Below are 25,248 nucleotides of genomic sequence, written 5' to 3' on the forward strand. Positions count from 1 at the left end.
AGAAGAGTTCTCCACTCTCCTGCCTGGAGCTCCTGCATTGATGGAGTAGGGTAGTTAAGCAGTAATTTGCCTTTCTTATGCAAATTTTCAATTCCTTTAATATAACCCCATTACTACTCTCTCTAATAACTAGTGCCTCTGAGCTTCCAGCATCTCTGGGATTTTAAGACAATTGTCTGTTTTTTCCATTCACTTCTATGTTTCCTTTTCTGCTTTTCATTTCCCAAAACTACAGGACAATTTGGGCTGTCTCCATTCTTTTTGTCTTTGGCTGTTTGAATCATTTTCTCCTTCAATATGATTGATGTTGGGCTTTCAAGAGAGAATGGAGATAGATGCTTATCATTTTTAAGAGAAAGTTTGCCTTATTGGGCTCTCTGCTCAGCAGGGAGCCTGCTTCCTTCTCTCTCTCTGCCTGCCTCTCTGCCTGCTTGTGATCTCTCTTAATTAATCTCTCTCAAATAAATAAATGCAATCTTAAAAAAAAAAGTTTGCCTTTAAGCTTCATGACTCTGTTTTCCTTTATATTTGTTTTATATCATTTTTATCACATTAATTGATTAGGTTCAGAGTTAAAACTATTTCTTAACTTTTAAATAGGTAAACTTTGGGGGTGCTTGGGTGGCTCAGTTGGTTAAGTGTCCAACTCTGGATTTCAGCTCAGGTCATGACCTTAGAGTTGTGAGATTGAGCCCCACATGGGGCTCCCTGCTCAGTGTGGAGTCTCAGCTTGAGATTCTCTCTCTCTTCTGCCCCTCCACCTTCCTCCACTTGTGCTCTCTTTCTCAAAATAAATAAAATATTTAAAAGAAAACAAATAGGAAAACCTTGTTTAATAATTTTCTTGAATTATTTATTTATTTATTTTTAAGAGATTTTATTTATTTATTTGACAGATAGAGATCATAAGTAGGCAGAGAGGCAGGCAGAGAGAGAGGAGGAAGCAGGCTCCCCGCCGAGCAGAGAGCCCAATGCCGGACTCCATCCCAGAACCCTGAGATCATGACCTGAGGCTTAACCCACTGAGCCACCCAGGTGCCCCTTCTTGAATTATTTAAATCAAAAGGACTTTTAATGTGTTCTAACTTTACTATTTCTTTTCTTTTTGCCAGTCTGTTCACATTTTCACAATACATCTATATATCATATACTGAGTTTTCAAATAATGTTAAAGGATAATATCTGTCTAAAATGCCTGGTAATATCCAGCTTTTTCTGTTGGTGCTTAAAACAGTTTAATTTTTTAGAAAAGCCTCTTTAATACTGTGCTCTGAATTTGTTTACTACTTGTTTAAATGTCTGTCTTTCACTTTCTGAGTTATATTTGTAGGGTACTATTCAGACTCTAAATCTTAATATACAGTCAATTTCTAACCTGAAAGGTACCTGCTTTTTTAAAAATTTATTCAGAAGTTCATTTCAGTGTTTAAAACTCAGTAGTAGGGACACCTGGGTGGCTCAGTTGGTTGGATGTCTGCCTTCGGCTTAGCTAATGATCCCTCAGTCTAGGGATCGAGTCCCACATTGGGCTCCTTGCTCAGCAGGGAGCCTGCTTCTCCCTCTGCCTGCTGTTCCACCTGCTTGTGTGCAGCTCGCTCTCTCTCTTGCTCTTTGACAAATGAATAAAATCTTTTTAAAAAATTAAAATTAAAAAAAAAACTCAATAGTAATCAATTGAAAGTTAGCCTCAACACTAAACTTGCTGAGGCTAAGGATCGCAACCATTATAATTTTAGTGTATTGGGAGACTTTATTTGTCAAGAGAGACAAGGAAGGACAGGATATCTGTCCTATCCTTTAAAGTGAAAGAAAAACTTTTTAATTGCTCTTGCTTATAACTGAGCTTTTATTTTTTTTTTTTAAGATTTTATTTCTTTATGAGAGAGAAAGAGCATACACGCACAGGTTGGGGGAAGGGCAGAGGGAGAGATAGAATCTTAAGCAGACTCCTTACTCAGCAGGGAGCCTGACATGGGGCTTGATCCCAGAACCCTGAGAGCATGACCTGAGCAGAAATCAAGTGTTAGAATGCTAATTCACAGAGCCATCCAGGCGCCCCTTGCTCATACATGACCTTTTAAAAATAGTTGCTAAGAACTGTCAATAGTGCTTCCGGTTAAAATAATTTTATTTATTCCAGGTTGACTTCCTCTTGTGGAAGGAATACCACTGTAGTCTAGTGCCAAGTAGCGGATAGATAGATGTATGGATGGAAGTCCATACAGGGTTTTTTGAGATCTTTGTAGGTATTCTTTTCTTGTCTGTTTATTGGAATTTGTGAGAGCCAACAGGAAAAATACTCAGGATATTTTGGATAGATATGAATGGCTATTGTGGAATTAAAATTAGAATTCGGCTTCTAATTGATCATCAGGTTTAGAGAATTTAGAATGAAAGTTTGTCTGACATTACATGTAGATGACTTTTAAAAACCAAGTATGGTCCTTATTTATTATTCATGGGGATTCTATGTATCAGAAAATGGAACTTTTAGATCAATGATCAGTCTTATTTTGAAATTATTTAAATAATTATTTCATCATAAAATGACATTTTTCTGGATACATAATGGAACTTACATTTATTTTCTTCTTAAGAAAATACTGTTGAGATAAAATTAGTTCTGAATTAAAATTTCTTTGTATTTGATGACTCCATTGGTAAAAGTTTTAAAAACTCTTCTACAAACAGTCCATTTTGTTAATTTTTTTATAGGTGCCACATAGTTGATTTTCATAAGTCAACTGGTCCTTTGGGTACACATCCTCGTTTATTTGAATGGATATTGAACTATTATTCTTCAGACCGAGAAGGGAGTCCAAAAGTAATGTGTACATCTAAACCTCCAATCTATCTTCAGCATCAAGGTTGGTATAACTCATAGATAATAAGGATAGCTTATACCTTTACAGGAAAACTAATTGACTTTTGCTCTTTTAAGACTGAGGTAATAGGGAAGAGGAGAGTATTGTGACATTAGTCTGTTTTTCAGAGCTACATTGTCCTTATGATTGATACCTTCCTGGGTATTGAAGGGTGCTATCCATTTTATTATTTCAGGGCCAACCGGTTCGCTCTTCTGTCTTGTTCATCCCTTACTTTTTTAGGTCTTCACCTAAGACTTCAATGTGGCCTTCCTTGATCACCTTATTTGAAATTCCATCTTGTTATCCACCCCTTACCGCTGGCATTTTCTGTTTCTCTTCCCTGCTTTATTTTTTTGCTTCTAACATAATAATATGCTTATTTATTTACTTTGTTTATATTCCTTCCTTTTAGAGTGAAAACTCCATGAAGGCAGGAATGTTTGTTTTATTTGCTTCTGTATAGCTAACTGCTTGGAATAGTACCTGGCACATGGACACTTGATAAATTTTGTTGAATGGATGATTTGAATCAACAGAAATAGGAGAAGTAAATGTTGGGAGTTTCATCATTTAGGAATACAAGCTGTAAAAGTTAAGCCCTTTCCATTGAAATTCTAGTATATATAAATTTACTTTTATTTACCTTTTGGATTCATGAGAGTTTTTGTTCTGGGGTAGGTAATTTTCAAATGCTTTCTTGTGAGATAATTTGGATAAGAAAGGTCAAGGGATTAGGAAAGAAAAACTAAAATAATATGGGACAGTAGACACAGAGTTTTTTGTAATGAAACTTAAGAAAAATTGAGCAAATGAAAACTGAAGGCTAGGAAATAGAACTAAAACTATTGTGTCTTCAGAGAGAGAGTACGTGTTAGAGGGACTGACTGTATTTCTATTCTAAACACACGTGTGCACATACTACAAAGAATATATATACTGTATGTGTATGTTCAGTAACATGTCTATATGTATAGCAATAGATAGGACACACACATATATAGCTGTTTTGGGTTTTGTTTTTTAATTTTTTGATAGGTCATAGTCGCACAGTTGTTGGAATTGAAGAGAGAAAAAACCGAACATTATGTTTACTAATATTTGATCCTGGATGTCCTTCTCGAGAAATGCAGAAACTGTTAAAGCAAGATATGGAGGCTAGCAATCTCAAGCAACTTCGGAAATTTGTGGGAAATTTAAAACATAAGCAATACCAGATAGTGGCAGTAGAGGGTGTCCTTTCTTCAGAGGAGAAAGTTGTAAGTATCTACGTATTTGATTATGTGAAGCTTGAATAAGTTGAACTTACAAGTTTAAGATTTTTAGTTAAAATCAGTGTTACCCCTTTGTATTTCATTCTTCATTATTTTGGTTTTATATCATTTAGTTTCTGGAGTGGACATCTTTAAATTTCAAATGCTACCTAATGACTTTCAAATACTTGACTCGGCTTCATAAAAATGTTTAATCTTATATAATGTAATTGCTAATGCCAGGCAAATGATGAAAAATGACAACATATGTGGTAAGAAAGCCTAACTCAATCCCAGGAGACCTAATGCATATTGGTCTTAATAATTATGGTTTATGAAGTATGATTCTAATAATTATTGTGGCTCTATCTTACACATCTGCAGTTACTGGATAACAACACAGTTCTAGAATTTAACTTCATACAGTTGCCTCTTTATCCTTTACAGTTAAGTGGTGACTGGTACATTCAGAAGAATTTCTAGGTATAGAAAACCCTCCACTTGGTATAAACTGAAGTTATGTAATGTCATATCAATTCTAGAAAATACAGTTCTCAGTATCTTAAGAAATTTCCCTACCAGACTACTCCACATGATCTGTTTCCCTCTGAGAAGAAAAGAGTGGATTAGAGAGGAGTGTTTATGAAAAGTAATAGGATTACAAGAAAAAGCACTAAAATTACTTGAAATGAGAGAGGGAACTAGAGTTCATCTTTTCAGCCTTATAACTTGTACTATAAAGGTAAAGATTGTTTCAGAAGTTCCTTCAGTTAATTAAATCTTAAAGGTTTCTTTGTTGTGACATAAATGCCAAAATCACATTCATTTTTGCACCCTATCATTACTTTGGCTGCATAAAGTTAAAGAGTAATTTTATTTATTTATTTATTTATTTATGTATTACTTTTAAAAAGACTTATATTTTTATTTTATTTTTTAAAAGATTTTATTTTTTCAAGAGAGCATGTGTGCACACATAAGCAGGGGAGAGAGAGGAAGAAGTAAAGTAGGCTCCCTGTTGGGCAGGGAGCCCCAAGTAGGGCATGATCCCAGGATCCTGGGATCATGACCCAAGTGAAAGGCTGTTGCTAAACTGACTGAGCTGCCCAGGTGCCTCTATATTTTTATTTTATTTTATTTTTAAAGATTTTATTTATTTATTTGTCAAAGAGAGGGCACAAGCCAGAGGAACGGCAAGCAGAGGGAGAAGCAGGCTCCCCACTGAGCAAGGAGGCTAATATGGGACTTGATCCCCAAAGGCACAGGCTTAACCAACTGAGCCACCCAAGCGTCCCTGTATTTTTATTGTAATTCCAGTGTTGTTAACATCCAATATTATATTGGTTTCAGATATACAATGTAGTGATTCAGCAATTCTATTCATTACTCAGTTAAGTGTACTCTTATCCCCTTCACCTAGTTCACCCATCCCTGAACCCACCTCCCCTCTGGTAGCTGTCTGTTCTCTATAATTAAGAGTCTGCTTTTGTTTGTTAGAGATTAGTTTTAGTAAGTTATAAATGTTCATCAGCAGAGCATAGGTGAGATTAAATATTATCATGGAGCCTAGCTGAACATTTTAGTTGTTAACTTTCTGGTTTTGGAAACTGAGACATTGGTGTTAGTAGAATACTAAAAATGTAATATGCTACTATACTTTTTTTTTTTTTGAGTCATGGAGGATAGCTGTGTCTTTAACCAAAAGAATCAGGACTTGACTGACTGTATAATACCGCCAGATAGAGAAGAAATAACAATATGATTAGTGATTATAATTGTAATCTTAATAAAGTAATACTTTATAATGCTTGCTTTATATTAGGCACCATCCTAAGCATTTTACACAGATATTAACTAATCTAATCTACCCCATAGTGTAGGCACTGTTATTCCCATTTTACAAATGAGGATACCTAAGCTCAAAAAGTTGTTATAGTTCTAAAGTCATGCAGCTGCTAAGTTACATGAGGCAGGATTCCAGTTCAGTTCTACATTCCATTTCTACATTCAGCATCCTCTATATTGCTTCTTCTGGGAGGATACAAAGTTTCATCGTTTCATGTTTGCTAAGTAAGCTTATATGTGAACAATACACTTTTATTTTTAATTTATTTTTAATTTATTTTTAAATTTTTTTTATTTATTTTTTTTTTTAAGATTTTTTTTTTTTAATTTATTTAGTCAGAGAGAGAGAGCGAGAGCGAGCACAGGCAGACAGAGTGGCAGGCAGAGTCAGAGGGAGAAGCAGGCTCCCCGTGGAGCAAGGAGCCCGATGTGGGACTCGATCCCAGGACGCCGGGATCATGACCTGAGCCGAAGGCAGCTGCTTCACCAACTGAGCCACCCAGGCATCCCTACACTTTTATTTTTTATTGAAAAGATAGGACAGTATATTTTGAAAAACGAAAAATCATCAGTTAATATTGTTTTCATATATTGCTTTCAAGCTCAGGGTTTTGTTTTTTCCTTTTTTTTTTTTTTTTTTAATCACCATGTCTTATAGTTATTCTGCCATTTTTAACAGTGCTTTTATACATCATAGGAATCAGCAAATACTGATGTATTGACTGATCTGCATATCACCAGATAGAAACTTGCGTCTGTAACTAAGGGCACATTAATGACTTTACTTTTTATTTCAGGGGGGTGGTTTTCTTATATCTCATTTTAAAATATCTTTTTCCTCCTAAGTGATAACTATAATTTTAATTGTAGGAATTTCAGAACAAATTTGGTATTTTAAAGTATCGTAAACATGTAGATATTTATAACTGCATTTTATGTTTTGTTCCTCATATTTGGAGTTAATTAATTATATTTTAATAATCATGCAGCTCTTACTCAAGGAGAGGAATCGGGTTTCACAAAATTGTTTTCATCCTGGCAGCTGTCCTATAATTACCATAATACATTTCTACCATAAATATATTTTGAGTATCTAAAAATTCCAAACTGTTACAGATTTTGGACCACTTGTTTAGGTGAAAGGATTTATGCTGGAATGTATCTCCTAATACAGTTCAGTTGTAATGGATACAAACCTATTTAATAGCCATTCTCCTCAATTCTTTTCATGTGTTGACATGTTGTAGTTAAATTGTATCACTGCATTTTTTGTTTTCCATTATGTAATCCTTGTACTCAACTTGATTTAACTTTGTTTTAAATTAGCTTGGCATAATGTGTCTTGACTTGTAAACGCAAGTTGTGAAAATGGAAGAAATGTTTAAAAGTCTTTTAGGGGCACATGGGTACCTCCGACAGAGAAGCATCTGCCTTTAGCTCAGATCATGATCTCAGGGTCCTAGTATCCAGCCACCCTACCCTCCCCTTCCTCAGGCTCCCTGCTCAGTGGGGAGTCTGCTTGTTCCCCTCCCTCTTCCCCCTTCTTGTGCACACCCTCTCTCTCTCTCTCTCTCTCTCTCTCTAAGTCTTTAAAAGTGAAAATTTTAAGGCCATAATGAAGGAAATAATTTTCTTAAAGGTTCTCTGTTCACAGCCCTCTCTCTCCTCTGTGTTTATACATGTCTCTTTCTGACTGTGAGCCATCATTTTTTACTTTGACTCATTATTCCTTAAAACATAGAATTTTCTTTTTACTTTTTTCTGTTTTGTCTTCACCTGGTATTTTGTTTAATTTTTTTTTATTTTTTTCTTTTTTGGTTTGGCTTTAAAAATGTTTACTTCTGGGGTGCCTCGGTGGCTCAGTTAAGCATCTTACTCAATCTCATGCAGGTCTTGATCTCAGGGTCCAAAGTTCAAGCCCCACATCATGCTCCACTCTGGGTGAGGAGTCTACTTTAAAAAAATAGTCTATTTCTAATTTTCTTAAATTTGAAGTTGTAATTTTTCTTAAGGAATTTTCATTATCTTCAAAAAAATTTTTAGATTTTATTTTTTATATTAGATAATTAATATAAATTCTAAATAATGGACTTCTTAAAATTAACAGTTCTTTAAAATTCCTTTTCAAGGCCAGGAGATAAGCTTCTCAAGTCTTCACAGCTGAGAAGATTCCTTGAAGAATTAAGCATTTCAATGATCATGGAATTTTACTTTATTTTCCAAATTCAGATATTGAAGTCCCTAATACAGCTATGAACATGAATTCTTTAAATACTCAACTTACTCAACTTATAATTTAATGTCTAAAACATCTAAATCATACCTCAAGTACCTCACTGTTTAGTAACTATTTCAATAAACTATTTTGTTTGCATTATGAGTTCTGTGTTTCCTCATATCCTCATATGTGTTAAAACTGGTTTCGTGTAGTAGTCCTATGTAATATTTATTGGGTCCTTCTGTTAGGTATCCTAGTATTTTTCCATTTTTAATTAGTGTAATCTTCAATTCTGTGAGACAGATCCTGTTAGTCCTAGAAGGAAGCTGAAGCTCTGCAAAGTTTATAATTCACCCAAGGAAATGATTGTAATCGAGGGTATGAACCCAGGCTGTCTTACTTCCAAGCTCTTACATTTGAGCATTCTGCTTTCTTTTGTTATAAAATGTATATAATGAAATTCCCTCCTCATCACTGAGAAATTACCTTAATAGTTAACAGGTATAGTTCTGAAAAGAGGGATTTGCTTTTGTTAAATATTTATACTCTTACCCATGCAATTGTGAATTAGAACCTATGTTTCACATATCCTGTAGGAAACAAACTTTCAGATTCATGTTGGATGTGTCAAGTAAGGTTGCAAGCAGGAATCCTACTTTGGCCAATTTGAGCAGAAGGGAATTCATTGAAGGATCATTAGAAGCTCAGAGAATACACAGGTAACTAAGAAACTGTTCTGGAACAAAGGCAATTCTGGAGGCTAGAATGTGGTCTGATTTATAGTGGAACTATTGGGTTAGGAGCCAAGTCAATTGTCTCTGTTCAAAATTCAGATTCTAGGACACCTGGGTGGCTCAGTGGGTTAAAGCCTCTGCCTTCGGCGGCTCAGGTCATGATCCCAGGACCTGGGATCGAGCCCCAAATGGGGCTCTCTGCTCAGCAGGGATCCTGCTTCCTCCTCCCTCTCTGCCTGCCTCTCTGCCTACTTGTGATCTGTCTGTCAAATAAATAAATAAATATTTAAAAAAAAATTCAGATTCTAGAAAGGCCACATCTGATTGGCATGAGACTATGCCATGGGATAGAGGTAGTTTCTTGAAAGGAAATTAGGGTAGATAAGGAAATGGATATTATACAACAACAAAAAGCAACATGATGAAAAAAGAACATACTTGAATAAGGTTTTATAAATATTAGCTACTCCATTGAATAGTAAAAGCTGCACTCCCAAGAGTGAATAATACTGCCAATTGGAAAATTGTGGAAATCATCTTTCCTAATACTCTATCTCAGACAGGTAACCTATGTTAACTCGTTTCTACTTTAGATCTACTTTACAGATTTCTACTTTATCTTGTTTTGTGCCATCATTACCTTTTATCTAGATAATATAATAATCTCCTAACTGGTCTCCCTATCTTGATCCTATGTCTGTCAATCTTCCACACATAGGCCAAATGTTTTGAAATTTTGTGACTTCCTAGTTGAGCCTTCATTGCTTCATTACTGGATCAAGTCCAGACATTCCACACAACCTGGGCCCTGCTTACCTCTTCGGGCTCATCTCTCACCACCCTCAAAGTTCTACTCCTTCCAGCCTAAAGTCCTTTGCCAAAAAACAGTTGATGCTGCCTCTGACCCATCTCCCCATAGTTCTCTACCTCTTGGAAATGCTTTCTGCAAGGCTCATGTCTAGATTAAATGCACCCTCTAAGTATTTGATAGCAGTCTTTTTCAAGGTATAGATAGATCAGGATCTGAGAATTGCCAGTCTGTGACAAGATAATTACAGAAATCAGAATTGCTGTGATAACTTTATTTCATAAAATAGTGGCATTGGATGAGAACTTTTATTTTTAAACTGGTCTGCCACAGACTTTGGGAAACACTGTTCTATGGTACCCTGTGACATTTATATCACAATACCTGCTAAGTTGCAAACTGTTCTGATTTTCTATTTCTCTTTTCATATTTCCCTCCTTGAATGGATTCAAGAGCAATGCCTACTTTTTAATAGTAGTTTCAGAGTGCCTGACACAAGAGGCCTTTAAAAAAACCTTTTTTAATGAATGGAAATAATAACTAGTTTTAGAGAAACAGTAGTAGAAAAATAGTGGTCTGAAGTCTTTGGATATTCCAGCTAGCCATCTCTGTGCAGATAATTTTTCCCTAATCAGATCAAACCAATTTCTGTAGGATAAAGGAGTCAGACTTTACTTTTTTTTCTTTTTAGTTTTATTTATGTATTTGTCAGAGAGAACACAAGCAGGGGGAGCTGCTGGCAGAGGGAGAAACAGGCTGCTGCAGAGCAAAGAGCCAGATGCAGGATTGGATTCCAGGATTGAGAACTTTTTTTAAGAAGTAACAAGGAGGGACACTGGGTGGCTCAGTTGTTAAACATCTGCCTTCGGCTCAGGTCATGATCCCAGGGTCCTGGGATCGTGGCCCGCATCCAGTGTCCGGCTCCCCACTTGGCGGCAAGCCTGCTTCTCTCCCTCTGCCTTCTCCCCCTAGTTGTACTCATTCTCTCTGTCAAATAAATAAAATCTTAAAAAAAAAAAAAAGTGACGAAAGTGTCAAAATTTTGAGTGCTCGTAGTCTCTGAGCAGGTGATAGAATTATAATCTTCTCCCCAGCAAAAACAAAAAACAAGCCCTCCCCCACACATACATACACAGTATTTGTGTACAGCTTCCCAGACTGGTTAAAAATACATGCTCTGATTGAGGGACTATCAATAATTTTTGTCCCAGTACCTGCTGACAAATATTCAAGTCCCTGTGGACTTTCCATGTTTGCCATATTAGAAATTAAACCTAAGACCTTTTTTTTTTTTTATTTTTTATAAACATATATTTTTATCCCCAGGGGTACAGGTCTGTGAATCACCAGGTTTACACACTTCACAGCACTCACCAAAGCACATACCCTCCCCAATGTCCATAATCCCACCCTCTTCTTTTTTTTTTTTTAATTTAAGAATGCACATTATTCTATTAGCTGTAGCCAACAGAACAGGAACGTGTTATTTAGCCTCTGAAAATTCCATTGAACATCTTTCTAGAGGTACATATTAGTAGTTGAACATATGAAATTCCAAACTGGAAATTTTCAAGGAATAACATTTTGTACATGAATAGATGCCAATTTTATGTAATTCTGTACTATATACTATATATGTAAAATCAAGGGTCCACACACAGTATATGTGTACCAGTCTCACACAAGGCTGGGCTGATACTATTCTTGGTCAGAATCATCGTCCTCATCTTCATCTTCTTCACTTTCTCCCATTTCTTCAACAGGAAGAGCAGCTGCTTCCCTCGCGGCTCGGAAAGCCTGCTCTTCTTCCACGCTAGGATCATCCATTTCTGTAATTTCGGCCCCGCTGGGGTATTCTTGGTAAACTGGTGGTAGAGCTGGGGGCGTGTAGTTGTCCGGACTATATTTATGACCCCAGCCTATGTAGAAATTTTCAAACTTTCTATAAAATTTGAAAAGAAAGTTGATGATCATTATATCATTTTTCAGTAAGAAAAATTGATCCTTCTCTTCTGTAGAAGTTGATCACTCTCCGTGTTATGGTCCCATAATTTCAAAACATTACATTTTAAGTGCTAGGGATGAAATAGCCCTCGATGATTATATTAATACAGGACACACTACTGTGATCCAAACCATTTAAGCTGGCTAAGAGGTGGGCCAAACTGTCACCAGGTATGCTACACCTAGACCACCATCTTTAATCATTTAATTGCTATTTTCAGAAAAAACAAAACATTAACTAATTTAAACAGTTACTCTTCAGCATTAGATAGAACTAAAATGTAAGCCTGTGTGTGGTTTTTTGGGCCCACATATAAAACAGTTGTCAGGCTTTACCTGGAAGGTGTCACAGGAAAACGGCTGTCACTGCTCCATACTTGATGCCCAGCCAGTCAGTGCACTGTCTCTAAGGAAGGTTCTAGTCAAGGACTCTGACCCACCCAGCCTGCCATGCTCTTCGCATAGCTGAGTTCCTGGCACATCTGCCTTCATTCTAGGTCTCTCGGAGGCCTTCAGCAGAGGTCCTCAGGTGCCTCTGCCAAGGCCTCCTTATGGAGTTTCAGAAGGGGGATACCTTAAAGACACTTCTCCCTACTCTCAGTACTCAGTGCTTTTTCACTTCTAGCCCTTCCCCCTACCCTCTGCCAGCTTCCTGGACCCTCCAGGCCATAAAACTGCAGAAGCCTGATATTTGGGGACTCCTCCGTGAGATGACCTTCCATCAGTGTGCCATTCCAGGAAGGAAAATGGGACAGGAGCAGTCAGAGTTTTCTCCTCCTTATATTGTCACAGTAAATTACCAAAAGCTCAACTCACGTTTGGCTTGTGGCTATCATGGCAACTCTCACATTTGGCAGCTCAGCTCTCTCTCCAGCTTAGCTGAGCTTCTGACACTGGGTTCTTAGATGAGAAATGGAAGCATAAGACAAATGAAAGTGTATGTTCTGGGTGAAGGGTAAAAGGACATCAAGTATCCTCTTGATCCTAATTCTCTTAGAAGTGATAGCTTAAATAATATATACTTTAAATTACTTTTTATTAAGATAGCCAAGAAAAATTATGTGAGATTCAAACTAAACACTGCATAGAACTACCTCCATTAATCCTAGAAAATGAGTAAGTCTATTGCTCAAATAATCAGAATAAAAACCATATTAGGACAGAAGTCTGAATTACTCTACTGTTCTAAATTTGATGCTTCACTATGTAATATAAATGTTGTTTGACTGAATCTTACAGCACACACATCTGACATGCCAAGATGAGTTACCCACCTTCCTCCTTCCTTAGCATTCCTGGCACCAGACTTGGCTCCAAAAACACATCACTGGAAAACTGGTCCAGTGAGAAAACAGCTTATCTGATTGTGGTGACATAGGTTTCCTGGGAGTGGTCAACTTGGCAACAGGAAGAAGCTCGACCTAGGCAGTGACATTTTACCCACTGTGGAATCTGGGGACTTTATCATCTGCCTCCAGCCTCTTGCTCTCTCTTTATCTTAGCCCCATTTCCTAAGCTGTGAAATGGGGGACATCTCTCCCTAGAGCAGTGATAAGAACTCACGGAGAAGATGTAAGTACAAGTGCTGAACATGATTTCTGGCTCATGGGCTGGTCCTTCCTAGGTATCTCTCCCCCAACCCCTTCATCTGGGTAGACTGCCCATACTCTCTTTTCCCCTCCCATCCTGGTCTGGGATCTCACTCCAGGTTATTGTGAGTGGCTGCCCTGAACAACCACCCAGGGCAGCCTTGTCTCTTACTCCGGGATTACTCTAACTGCCTCACCCAGGCTGTGCTTCACCTGGGGAAGCAGGTGAGGGAGGGGAAAAAGGAAAAACAAAAACAAAAAACAGAACAGAACAACATTTCCAGCACTTATATAATCCTGATAATGGCTTTGTATACTTACTTGCCATTGGAAAAGGCATATGCTCCAGGCCAAAGGTTGGATCTAAGGATGGCAATAGCATATTGAGGAATGAGAGTTGAGGACAGCCGTGTTGTCCAAGGTGGCATATTCTGGATTTCTGCAAACCAAAGAGAAATTCAAAAGCTTAACTCGTGTATAGACAAGGATATACTATGTATTAGACTTCTTTTTACAAGTCTTAAAACACACAAATTTGACATATAAAGAAAAAAATCAAGCATCAGCAGCTTAACATAAAGTCAGAAGGATAATTTATGAACCCTGTGGAACAACAAAATTTGATTATTTATATGCATGTATGTGTGCATGGGTGTGTCCATCTGTGCAACAGAAAAGTTTTATTAAGGGAGAGGAGAACTATGTGGTAGAGAGCATATTATTTCATGACCAAATAAAAGATCAAATTATTATTATAAAAGAGAACAAAGATTTCAAGCAAAACTGCTCCAAAACTGAATAGGAAGAAACAAGACTAGGAGGACAAGAGAGGACTTAAAAAACCCACAATACCTATGTGGTTAAAAAACCACATAACTAGGGGCGCCTGGGTGGCTCAGTGGGTTAAAGTCTCTGCCTTCGGCTCAGGTCATGATCCCAGAGTCCTGGGATCAAGCCCCACATGGGCTCTCTGCTCAGCAGGGAGCCTGCTTCCCTTCCTCTCTCTCTGCCTACTTGTGATCTGTCAAATAAATAAATAAATAAATCTTAAAAAAAAAAACACATAACTATGTTACGTGTTTATGGCTTTAGACTATGGTCTGCAGAATGCAAGACAAAAATGATACACAAGACAGCTGTCAGCATTTCCAATAAGAGCTGCAGCCAATTTACTTTTCCTCCCGGCATCTGAGAAAGTTGCTAATGAGGCCAGCTATATTCTCATTCCCCACTCTCCCAAAACACATGAAGGGGAAAGCGGATGAAATTTTGGCTCCTGTTCACTTTTAATAGGTTTCTGACTCATTTATTAACCATATAATATATACATGCATAAAAACTATAATATATGTATGCTATATATAGTATAGCATATGTACATGAAAAATACACTACAGTATATATACTAAATATATTATATACACATCATATCTATATATATGTATATATATGTATTATATACACATATCTATAGATGTATATATATATCTATAGATATGTATGGATATGATGTGTATGTGATGTGTATATGATGTGTGTATATATATGTATATATATACATACATATATAGATATGATGTGTATATAATATACATATATTACGTAGTTTGTGTAAAATTACCTAAATCTTCAGAGATTGGTGTCAAAAGAGGAGGCCCCACTTCCTGTTCCATATACTCAGGCTCTTCTCCTTTTTCTTCTTCTTTTTCTTCATCTTCCTCTTCCTCCTCCTCCTCACTTTTTTGAATGGGATTGAACCAATTACAGCGACCCTGGAAATGAGTATTGCAAGATTTAATAATCCAATGAGGACCTTAAAATATTAGACTATTTATTTGGATTAAAGCAATTATCTTCAGGAGGTCCTACTGTATGGCAATTTCATCAATCACTTATGCATTCAACATCCCAAGTATGAGGTTTTTGATCTAGTTTATTTTGAGCAAAAAATGGTATAATTTATTTCATAAATTTGCCAACTTCCTAAAGTTACAGAACAGTTATATTTTGAAATCAGCAAAACCTTAGTGGAAAAAAATAATGCACTTTATTAATTTGTAACAAATAATTTATGGGAAAGTGGTAAGGTACTATTATTAGTAGCAATAACAAATTTTTAAATGTGATAATAAAGTTAGTTTTGGGGTTATTTCTCTTTTGAGTAACCCTCATCCAGAGACATAGAAGAGTCCCTCTTCCGTAGATCAAAGTGTAATGATTTTCTACCTGCAGATGTGGCAGGATAGCGGGTGATTAAGAGGATCCATTCTGCCCATTCACATGTGACTCTGTTTCCTATTAGCTACATTCCCTTTTTCACGCTTTCTAAGCTTTCTGCCTCGATTTCCCCATCTGTAAAATCAAGATAATATTAGTCTTACATGCAGTTGTGAGGATTACATGAGATAATACCGATTCAATTAAGTGCTATTAAGAGCACCTGGCAGAAGGGGTGCAAAATAAATGCTATACGGCACTACTTGTTTTCATTTTTGTTATAATAGTTTATTATTCTTGGTATAAAAGCTCCATGTATTATAGAAATAGAATAAAAGAACTGTTCCCAAAATAGGAATGCACCTATATAGAGTTAACATATAAAATGCAATTTCACAACACACATTAATCTAAATCCTCACATAACTTGTCAAATTCTCCATAGAAATATTTATTTTATTTCTTTTTGGAAATAAACATTTGTTCAAAGATCCCAGATGTCCATGACTTGGCAATTTCATAGTCCTCTGCACTTTTATTTGATTTTTCAATGGTTTCTTTGTCTAGGATCTGAAGAACTTTGTTTTGTATATATCTGTGCATTGTAGAGAGAATTTAAGAAAAATTTGCTGATTGGCTGATAGATTGAGAACTGAAAAACCCCTACCTGAGGGAGAATGTGTTGCACATGATGAACCCAATTGGAAAGGGATTCCACGAGATCGATCACTTGGATGCCTTCAAAATCTGGGTTTTCTTCAAAGCTATCTCGCCGGCCTTCTACCTCCTCCTCCTCCTCTCCTTCCTCTTCACCAAACTGATAGAATCCCAGAGGGCTGACGTGGGTCCCTGCTGAAATTCTGGCAATTTGTGCTCGTAAGTAATTGCTCTCATTTCCTGGGAAAGGTGGGTAGCTTACAATGGGAGTCTCTAAACGCCCAGTGAAAAATTTCTTGATCTTTCTTGCAGTAACAATTTGTGCAGGTGTAACTGGTGGTAACTTCACCCATGTTCCTCCTGGTTCATTGCACACAAAATACACATATTTGTTGGCCCCCGTTCTATTTTCCTCTTTTGGTATAACCTGTGGGGTCTTGTAAAATGTCCTTGGTAATTCATCTTCATCATTTTCCTCAGCGTCGCTATCTCCATCATCCCTCTCTTCAGTTACATCTTCGTCTTCTACGTCTTCTTCATCTTCTCCCTCACGGAATTCTACTTCAGCGACAATATAATTCATTTCTAGACCCAAGATCTTGCCCCAGAAGCGGCATCTTTGGATTGGATGAGTGTCAGTAAGCTGCTTGAGGGCAAGAAATATGCGATAAGTCTCATCTGTGCCCAAACCAACTCCAGCTTGTTCGAAATAAAAAGCTGACTCCATTACATTTGGGAGAGAGTTTTCTGCCTAGGGATAGAAACACTGTGGATTAATGTTAGAAACTGCTTGCTTCCTTTTTCCTTTGTCAACATCTTGGTATTAGCTCTACGTCTCTCCATGATGTCTTTGACATTTCTTGAAAGGTTTAGATCTAATAATTCCTGTATTCCAATTTTTCTCTCATTACCCAAAAATGTAACTTCTACCATTGTGTCTTATACTTACCAATATAATAGTTGCCTTGTTGTATGTGTGTATCTTAAGGATAATTTAATAGCTATTATGAATAATAAAAATTGAACATCTTTTTATAAAAAATATTTAAGTGATCATAGTAAAATATAATCTAACTCCCTATACATACTTAAAGAAGGTATATATATATGTTTGTACATACTACCATAGTTTTTGTAGTAATAAATATTATGTACATATGATAAAATACAGGAGGAATAAAAATCAATATGGCCCTCTATATAGGGTAATTTATAGGATAAAAGGAAGATATAATAAAATAAGTGCTCATACATTACTTCTCTTGAAAACATAATTTAATCAGGTGTTTGCCCCTACTTATAATAAATGCTTTTGGATTTACCAAAAGGAAGAAAATAAAAAATGTTTCTATAAGGGAAATAGAAGTAAAAAAGCAAAGTCTCAAGTGAACGCTAAGAAAACATCTGTGAGAAAGTAGAGATTAACCTTAAGTAGGATAGGGATCACTTACAAATTTTAGATAAATTTAGACAAATTTTAGACCTTGAAGGTAGAGAAACTGAGAGCACTTTGCTGTTCTTAAAAGTGATCTGCTCTTGTTGATATTATAATGTTGGTGTCAAAATAAGCACGATGACTGTTTACAATTCTCATCTCTTTTGTGTTTGGCATTTGTTGCACTCCTCAGTATTTTTTTTCCTTTTTCTTTTTCTTTTTTCTTTTCTTTTTTTTACTTGACTGTAGTGGACACACAACATTACATTTGTTTCAGGTGTACCCATAGTGATTGGACAAGTTTATACATGTGCTGTGCTCACCACAGGTGTAGCTACCATCTGTCACCATATGACAGCATTACAGTATCATTGACTATATTCCCTATGCTGTGTCTTTCATTTCTGTGGCATTCATTTCAAAACTGGAAGCCTGTATCTCCCACTCCCCTTCACCATTTTGCCCTTTCCCCCTTTCTAGAAGCATTTTGGTGCTTCTAGACTTTGAAGGGAAGGGAGACGTCTAATTCTAACCAGGAGTCCATGATCAGGTTTCCCAGCCTGTTTTGTATCCAGTCCCAAGACGGGAAGCAGCAGCCTGCCAGACCCAGAGAGCCTCTACCCTCAAAGAGGAAGATGATCCTGGAAACAAGGCTGCTCCACGTCTGAGGTGTTACTAAATTGAAAAAAACAAAAACTCAACAGTTTTTAAACTATCTTCTATTTGATTATATATATATTTTAACTTGCCACAATGGTAGAAAAATCTTTTGCTGCAATGATTCTGATGATTTTTTTTGTTCTATCTTTTTTATAAAAGGAAAAGAAATATACACACTTCGAATTATGTGACTTTGTGAAGGTTTCTTCACAATATCACTGCTCCTTCTGAGTACTCTGTATCCCACTGTGTCAGGTTGGTCTCCCCACAAAGGTTGTGGAGCCCTAGAGATTAACCTGCTGTCTAGATCCTTACCCTCCTATGTTTTTCTTGACTGAACTTTACGCTGGTTTCTGAAAATATCTTACACCAAACATCAAATTTGCAAGTATACAGACAGATTTTAAGTAGTCTTAGTGGTAACACAACATGGAAGCTCAGTAGATGTATAGTATAAATCACTCGGTAGTATAAATTACAAGCATGCGGGCATTCAGGAAACAATACTTGATGCTATTTTTAAAATATTTGGAGCAAAAATTCCTGTGGTACAACTAATTTTATTCTTTCATGATAGCTTTCTATCTCTGACACCAACTTTCTCTGTAAATATTTTCAACACTTTGTCTGTAGTGATTAAAAGAAATATTTTATCCAGAGGGATCTCTCCTCTTGTATGATAGCCCATTGATGTAATATGCACAATATCAAGATGTAATATGAGGAAGTCATCTTGGAAAAGAATCCAAATAACATTAGAGATACTTCCAGTTGCTCTAGTTAATTAAAGGGGCAGATAGGCAACTTGTTTTAAAGCCCAGCTTTAAACTCTCTGACGTTAATTCATTCATTCAATAAATATTTAATAAGAAACAGCTTTAGAACCACATCTATACCAGGTACTTTGGAGAGTATAAAAGATAAAGGAGTCATTTCCTCTGATATCAAGGAGCTCAACCCCACATACATATAACAAACAACCAAGCCTATGAAATATTAAACGCAATGGGAAAAAATAAGAAATTCTAAACAAGGAAACGAATGGTACAAAATGAGGTTGCAAACACTATTTAGGAAACTATATAAGATAGTTCATAAGAATTTCACTCATCTCAAATAAAACCCTAGAATCAAACTATTCAAATTGATAGCCATGACTTACTATTTCATCTTCCAGTTCTTGGTCGACTCCTTCCAAATTTCCCTGGAGAAAAAGAGCCTTTTGCTTCTCTGCTGTTTCATATATTGGAAGCATCTCATTCTCATTTTGGAGTGTATCTAATTTTTTCCTAAAATGTGCCATCTTCACATCTTGGCTGATACTTTCAATGATGTCCACAGCATTTTCAGGACGCTCATCTAAGACCTTAGTTAGCATATCAGAAAGATGATCATATCTACCAGAAAAGAGAAAATTCCAGATAATATCCATGTCAAACAGCTTTTGAAGAAGCATTACATGCAGACTCAATTAGTTGGTTTCTAGGAAACTTCAACAACTCAAAGCCTTCAGAAATTTTAAGTGGAGAAATACAGTAACTGCATCACTGCCACAAAGAACCTACCCTAGAACTTCCCTTAGGAAATGCCTCCAACGTGATATGAATATTTAACTTACTAAAAAAAAAAAATACTACAGCAACTAGATTTCTTGATTTGCTCCAATAAAGGCCATACATGCCATTAAATGGAGAGCTCCAAGTCCAAATTTTCATTTTATTTTTCAGATTTTAATATAATGTCTGCATTTGCTTTATTTATAGTTCTTCCAGCAAGATATTGTCAGTATTTTTTAAGAATTCCAAACCTGAAAATGCCTCTGTATCAAAATATAAAATATAATTATTAGATTTAATGCATAGTTATAGCTTTTAAGTTGGAAGTTTTAATAATTTGTTTTAATAGAATGGCAGAAAAAGAGGAAATAATTCTTTCTGTAGACTTTTTATTCAACAGAGTAAAACCAATATCAGATCTTGTATTTTAATAAAAGACTTTTAATTACAACAAAAAATATTTTTCATGGCTGTCAAATAAGATATGCATATAAGAGTGTTAAAGTCATCTGTTACTGAGCAGGGTTTTTTTGTTGTTTTTTGTTTTTGTTTTTGTTTTTACTGAGCAGTTTTTAAAGGCAGGCTGTGAAGTACTTAAAAGATAATAGTGAATATTCTAGAATATATTAATTTTTGACCTCAGAGACTTAGTATTTGGAAAAAAATGAAATTTAGATATTTAAGTAATATCAGTTACAAAATAATTCAGTGAATAAAATTCTTCTGTTTTCATATTTTGTGTTCAGTTTTAAGTTGTTAGTGAACTCTCAAGTATTTATAATGAGCTTCTCTGGGATTTTAACACAATTTATAAATTCATGCTTATTATCTAACCTAGAGAATTATGACAATAAGTTTATATGACAAATTCAAGTAGAATCCACTACTGAGTATAAATCACATCATTGAAGCTTAGTAAACTGTAGTTTAAAACAGGACTTTAGAAATAATTTTTTGAATTGTCAATCTCAGGTTTTGTGGAAGATTTCTAACATTAAATACTAGTTTTAACATTAAAACTAATTATTGTATGAAAATTATTGTGACCAATTCTAGTTTGCCCCAGACTGAGGGTTTTTTAAGAATGCAGAACACCCAGTGCTCAAATCAGGACAGTTCTGGGTGCCTGAGATAGTGGATCACCCCCACACTGGCCTCGGGCGGGGATGGGGGAGAGCTCAAAATCAAGCCAGACAAGCACCAGGATGCCCAGACGAGACGCCATGAACTCCCTATCACTAGCAGACAATTGCTTTTTATAAGCACCTTGGAGAGATGCTGGGACTTCACTATCTTCATGATCTCTTTTAAACCCAAGATTCTGTAATTCCTAGGTTTTATTTCTGCGTGTCAAGGGTCTTTAAAGAAGTTAAAAGAATCCCCACCAAAGACTTTTTTTTTTTTTAAGATTTTTTATTTATTTATTTGACAGAGAGAGATGACAAGCAGGCAGAGAGGCAGGCAGAGAGAGGGGAGGAAGCAGGCTCCCCGCTGAGCAGAGAGCCTGATGCGGGGCTCAATCCCAGGACCCTGGGATCATGACCTGAGCCGAAGGCAGCGGCTTAACCCACTGAGCCACCCAGGCGCCCCCCCACCAAAGACTTTTGAGTTCTGTGTTGCAAACAGTTATTAAGCCACTAACTCTCCTACTTATGCAGACTTTTCAAATTCATTCACCCACAGAAACACACTCTCACACAAAGATACACCCTCTTTTCCTTGCCTACTGCCCCCTCCTTTTTCCCTTTAAGACTTACAGATTTAAGCCAGACTTGCTGCTGGTCTTCAGCAGGTAGGCCTTAGCACTCTGGATGGCAATCTCAAGCGGGCTGGGGGCCCCTTCAGAGACCCCAGACTCAGTGTGATCCAGTTCATAGTTACTGTTTGAGTCCTCCTCCTGAAAGATGTTAAATCTCAGCTCTTTTTGTTTAGAGTTGTTATTGCTCACATCTTCTGGTCCATACAGGTGACGTTCGGTTTGCTGAGACTGTTGAAAGATGTCTCCCTCTGACTGGCATGTTTGAGGAGCAGTCGATTTTCCTTGATCAGATGATTGTTCCAAACGGTGGGAGTGAGGTGTCTCAGCTTTGGGATTCACATCAGTGGTTCTGTCTGACTGCCACGGGGCCGCAAGCTGCTGTCGGGCCAGAGCCAGCGTAGAAGGAATGAAAGAAGCCTCCGGGGCAGGGGAAGGTGGAGATGGTGCACCTGGTCCCGTGACGTCATCCAGAGGAGGGCTGGCTCTAGACTGCGGGCTCTGCGGAGGGCCGCTTCTCGGTTGGGGTCCAGTTTCCAGCCACTGCTCGGGTTCCAGGGGCTCAGATAACCCAGACTCGGGATCTTGGGAAGAAGCTGCTATTTCTTCCCATGGCCGCCTTGCTTCCCCCAGTTCCTGATTTTCTTTGTCTTGCTTCGGGGATGTCAAATCTTCCATGGAAGGAGTCAAGAAAAACGAAGTTCTGGATGAAGGGGGAATGCAGATATAGAAAGGCAGGGTAGCCGCTTTGCTGAGGTCGGCTAAGAGATTTCTGGGCACTAGCGGCTCCGCAAGTTGCAGCGTCCTATCTCCATAGCAACCCCAGGCAAGGTCTCCTCGAAGAGAAATTACGCACATCTGTTGCCAGGATTCTAGGGAGGAGACCAAGAGAAAAGAAAACCCTAGGTTTGTGATTTGGTGAAGCCTCTTGCTCCTTTTCCTGCCGCAGCCAATCGGACCTGCAGTTGACCAGTCTTGGTTGGAAACCTGAGAACTGGTCGGGCGCCGCGGATACAAAATAACAAAGGAGGAGGAGCGGCGGGAACTGCGATCTAGCGCGGGAGAACATTCAGGGTCTGATAGTGTTATTCACGTTGCGCGGAAAGGGGTGATTCAGGCATTAGTAGAGAAATAATGCATTTACAGAGTGAGCGAGTGAGTGAGTGAGTGAGTGAGAGAATGTGGGGTGTGTGTGTGTGTGTGTGTGTGTGGTGCGACAGAAAGAGACAGACACCGACAGACCTTGGAAATCCCGAGATGCAGGTGCGAATGAGAAGCCAGTGTACAGAGCAGGAATGTCCAAGACTCACACTTAGAAGGCAAAGATGTCATATCTGCACCATCCAAACTCGAGAGCCTTTTGGAGGATAAACAAGGAAGTCCTGATTTTTATTCTTCCCCCTCTTATGGAAGATGCCAGATGAGTAGGCAGCATTATTAGCTTGAAAGTGAAGGCAATGTAGGAGGTTATGTTACATAAATAATACAGCTCATGGGTTACCTGTTTTCTAATGATTGAAATTCAAATGAACTCTAAAACTATTTTGGCATGATATAATCCCTCTATGATGATGTAAGTGTGAATTCATAATTCTGCAATATTTTAAGGTCATGACTATGACTTAATGCAGATTTTTCAGTCTCCAACTTGAAGAAGGTATAAAGGATGGGACATAAATGGTCTGGACTATAAACAATATTCGTTAGTCTTTAATGTTCATTTGTTCTGTATCTCTCTTTTTAAATAAATGATTACTGGGTTTTTGATATTATACATTGATGTAACTTCCAATTAGTAAGATGTTGGTCATTACTTCTAACATCATGGAAGGACATAATCCTTAGCTCTTGCCCACTCCCAATTTGGTGGGAGAATTTCAGAGCTCTTCCATAAATCTGTGCACCCTTATCCTTCACGAAATATATGTGTCTGTGCACACAAAATGTTTCATATAATTTCTGCTGGTTCAGGAACTCCTTGAAGTCAAACTCTTCAGATTAGAATCCTTGGAATAGACTCAAAAATGAAAGAAAAACTAGAGTGATATATTAGGGGAGAAGGGCAACTGAAAAGAATGACCTAAGAAAATGTCCATTAGTTTTCCTGCTTTATTTCCAGCCCAAACAGCTATCTAGACTCTGACTCTAGTAATCCTAAAGTTGCTTCTCATTCTTAGAATAACTATCAAAGCTCCTGGCCCATTTACCTCTCCATTTTCATCTAGAGCTGCTCTCCCTTCTGGTTGGCAACCTAGTCACTCTGATTTTTCTCTCATTCACTGAAATGTTCCATATTCCTTACCTCAGCGCAATTGCACATCCTATTTCTTTTGCCTGAAAAGTTTTCCCCTGTTCCACATCAGTGCCAGAGCAGAGAAAGGCTTTACTGTCAAAGCTAAATATCTTCTGAAGTTTCTGGAGCTTCCTCATGGAATGTCTCAGACCCTTTAGAAATCATTGCAAAATGCTGAGTGACCATTACCTGGGTGGTATCCTTATAACATTAAGCTATAGAGAGGACACAAAGTTTTACAATGAAAAAAATTCCAATAGTAATGATCAAAATACTGATTCCAAATTGGAGGATTGACCTAAACCAGGAAGCAATTCCTGAGGGCAGCCAGCTCAAAAGAATCAGTGGACACTGCATTCAGCCACTTGGATTGCACCTGGATTTTATCTAGTTCTGTTTCTACTTGGTCAGAGCTGTTTGCCCAGGTAGAACAAGAGGTGTTTTCCTCAGAGCAAACCCCACATTGTTTAGCTCAGAGTGAAACAAGAACAATTCCATTAATGAATAAAACTCACACAAGGGAGTCCAAAGATTTTTCTTGGATGCCTATTGCTGTAGCAACAGATTTAGTGATAGCCCTCAGGATTTCAGAGAGATTTCTGACAGGGCTTCTCTCCAGTTTGGTTGGAAGGTCTAAAGGTCTGCTTGTATATTCATTTATGGCAGCATCTAGTTAACTTAATCTTCCAAACCCGGTAGTTTTGCTGGGGTTGACACCAGTAGTCACTTATCACCCTTGACTCTGTGCAGCCAGTGTCACACTGGAGTCTCTGAAGTAAATTTAAAGGTGATGCCCAGTGCTACGTTTCTGATTGGTTATACAAATGAAATGGGTGTGACCTATAATCCAGTTGCACAACCTTTACTTTGACAGGGACTTAAACAGCATGTTCCCCGGATGTCCTTTTGCCAAACACTAATAAAAATATACCCTGAGGAAGCACTCATTATTGAGTCATTATACCTTGTAGTTCAGTCAATAAGGTGGACATGTTTTAATAGGGAAATTAACTTAAGAAAGGAAATAAGGTGTAACAGTACTTAAAAATACCAATAATCTGAGCATGTCAGACATGTTGAGGAATCCACTAAGGAGTTCACTGGCATTGCAAAGCAGGTCTAATGTGAAATGGATTAAGAACAGAGTCAAAATAATGTTCATGAGCATACAAGCCTGGTCCAGAGTCTTGAATTAGCTGCCCACGTTAGATGCCATCTTCATTTTCCTAGTCAATTTGGGTCAGAGATCTCCAGCATCTGTACCGTGTCAGATGTCAGGCGGAGCTGTGAGCCCTGTACCCAAGGCTCGAGTCCCTGACATTTGCCCGCCATTTGGGCAGTGAGTGAGGAGGACCTGAC

At 37.5% G+C, this 25,248-nt stretch overlaps 2 protein-coding genes across 3 annotated transcripts in view; one reads left to right on the forward strand and one right to left on the reverse strand.

The window, feature by feature from the left end:
• ZUP1 (zinc finger containing ubiquitin peptidase 1) overlaps nucleotides 1-8,342 on the forward strand; it is a 28,928-nt gene extending 20,586 nt beyond the window's left edge. Inside the window, exons 8-10 of the mRNA XM_082732213.1 lie at nucleotides 2,716-2,867; nucleotides 3,903-4,123; nucleotides 8,092-8,342. Coding sequence (XP_082588339.1) covers nucleotides 2,716-2,867; nucleotides 3,903-4,123; nucleotides 8,092-8,103 — 385 coding nt within the window. The 3' untranslated portion in view covers nucleotides 8,104-8,342. The remainder of the gene's footprint in view (nucleotides 1-2,715; nucleotides 2,868-3,902; nucleotides 4,124-8,091) is intronic.
• A 1,633-nt stretch (nucleotides 8,343-9,975) lies between these two features.
• Nucleotides 9,976-23,364, reverse strand: RSPH4A (radial spoke head component 4A). Of its 2 annotated transcripts, XM_082732211.1 has the most exons (7): nucleotides 21,598-23,356; nucleotides 19,447-19,681; nucleotides 16,200-16,940; nucleotides 14,937-15,087; nucleotides 13,637-13,754; nucleotides 11,133-11,664; nucleotides 9,976-11,003 (listed from the first exon to the last, which is right to left on the reverse strand). In XM_082732211.1, the coding sequence occupies exons 1-6, from the start codon at nucleotides 22,452-22,454 to the stop codon at nucleotides 11,421-11,423; spliced, it is 2,346 nt and encodes a 781-aa protein (XP_082588337.1). In that variant the 5' UTR covers nucleotides 22,455-23,356; the 3' UTR covers nucleotides 9,976-11,003; nucleotides 11,133-11,420. The 2 variants fall into 2 exon arrangements, with proteins under 2 accessions (XP_082588337.1, XP_082588338.1); XM_082732212.1 differs by lacking the exons at nucleotides 9,976-11,003; nucleotides 11,133-11,664 and adding an exon at nucleotides 11,714-12,132 and having other exon boundaries at nucleotides 21,598-23,364.
• Between the last annotated feature and the right edge of the window lie 1,884 nt (nucleotides 23,365-25,248).

Source organism: Mustela nivalis, assembly GCF_964662115.1.
Source record: "Mustela nivalis genome assembly, chromosome: 5".
Taxonomy (NCBI): Eukaryota; Metazoa; Chordata; class Mammalia; order Carnivora; family Mustelidae; genus Mustela; species Mustela nivalis.

What these genes read in the sequence shown, in the direction of transcription:
- RSPH4A (XM_082732211.1), bottom strand. Translation starts at nt 22,454, where the DNA reads ATGTGCGTAATTTCTCTTCGAGGAGACCTTGCCTGGGGTTGCTATGGA. An exon ending in AAGAACTGGAAGATGAAATA is followed by an intron (nt 16,941 to 19,446) that starts GTAAGTCATGGC and finishes TTCTATCCCTAG; the next exon opens with GCAGAAAACTCTCTCCCAAA. An exon ending in TGCAACACATTCTCCCTCAG is followed by an intron (nt 15,088 to 16,199) that starts GTAGGGGTTTTT and finishes ACTCATTTCCAG; the next exon opens with GGTCGCTGTAATTGGTTCAA.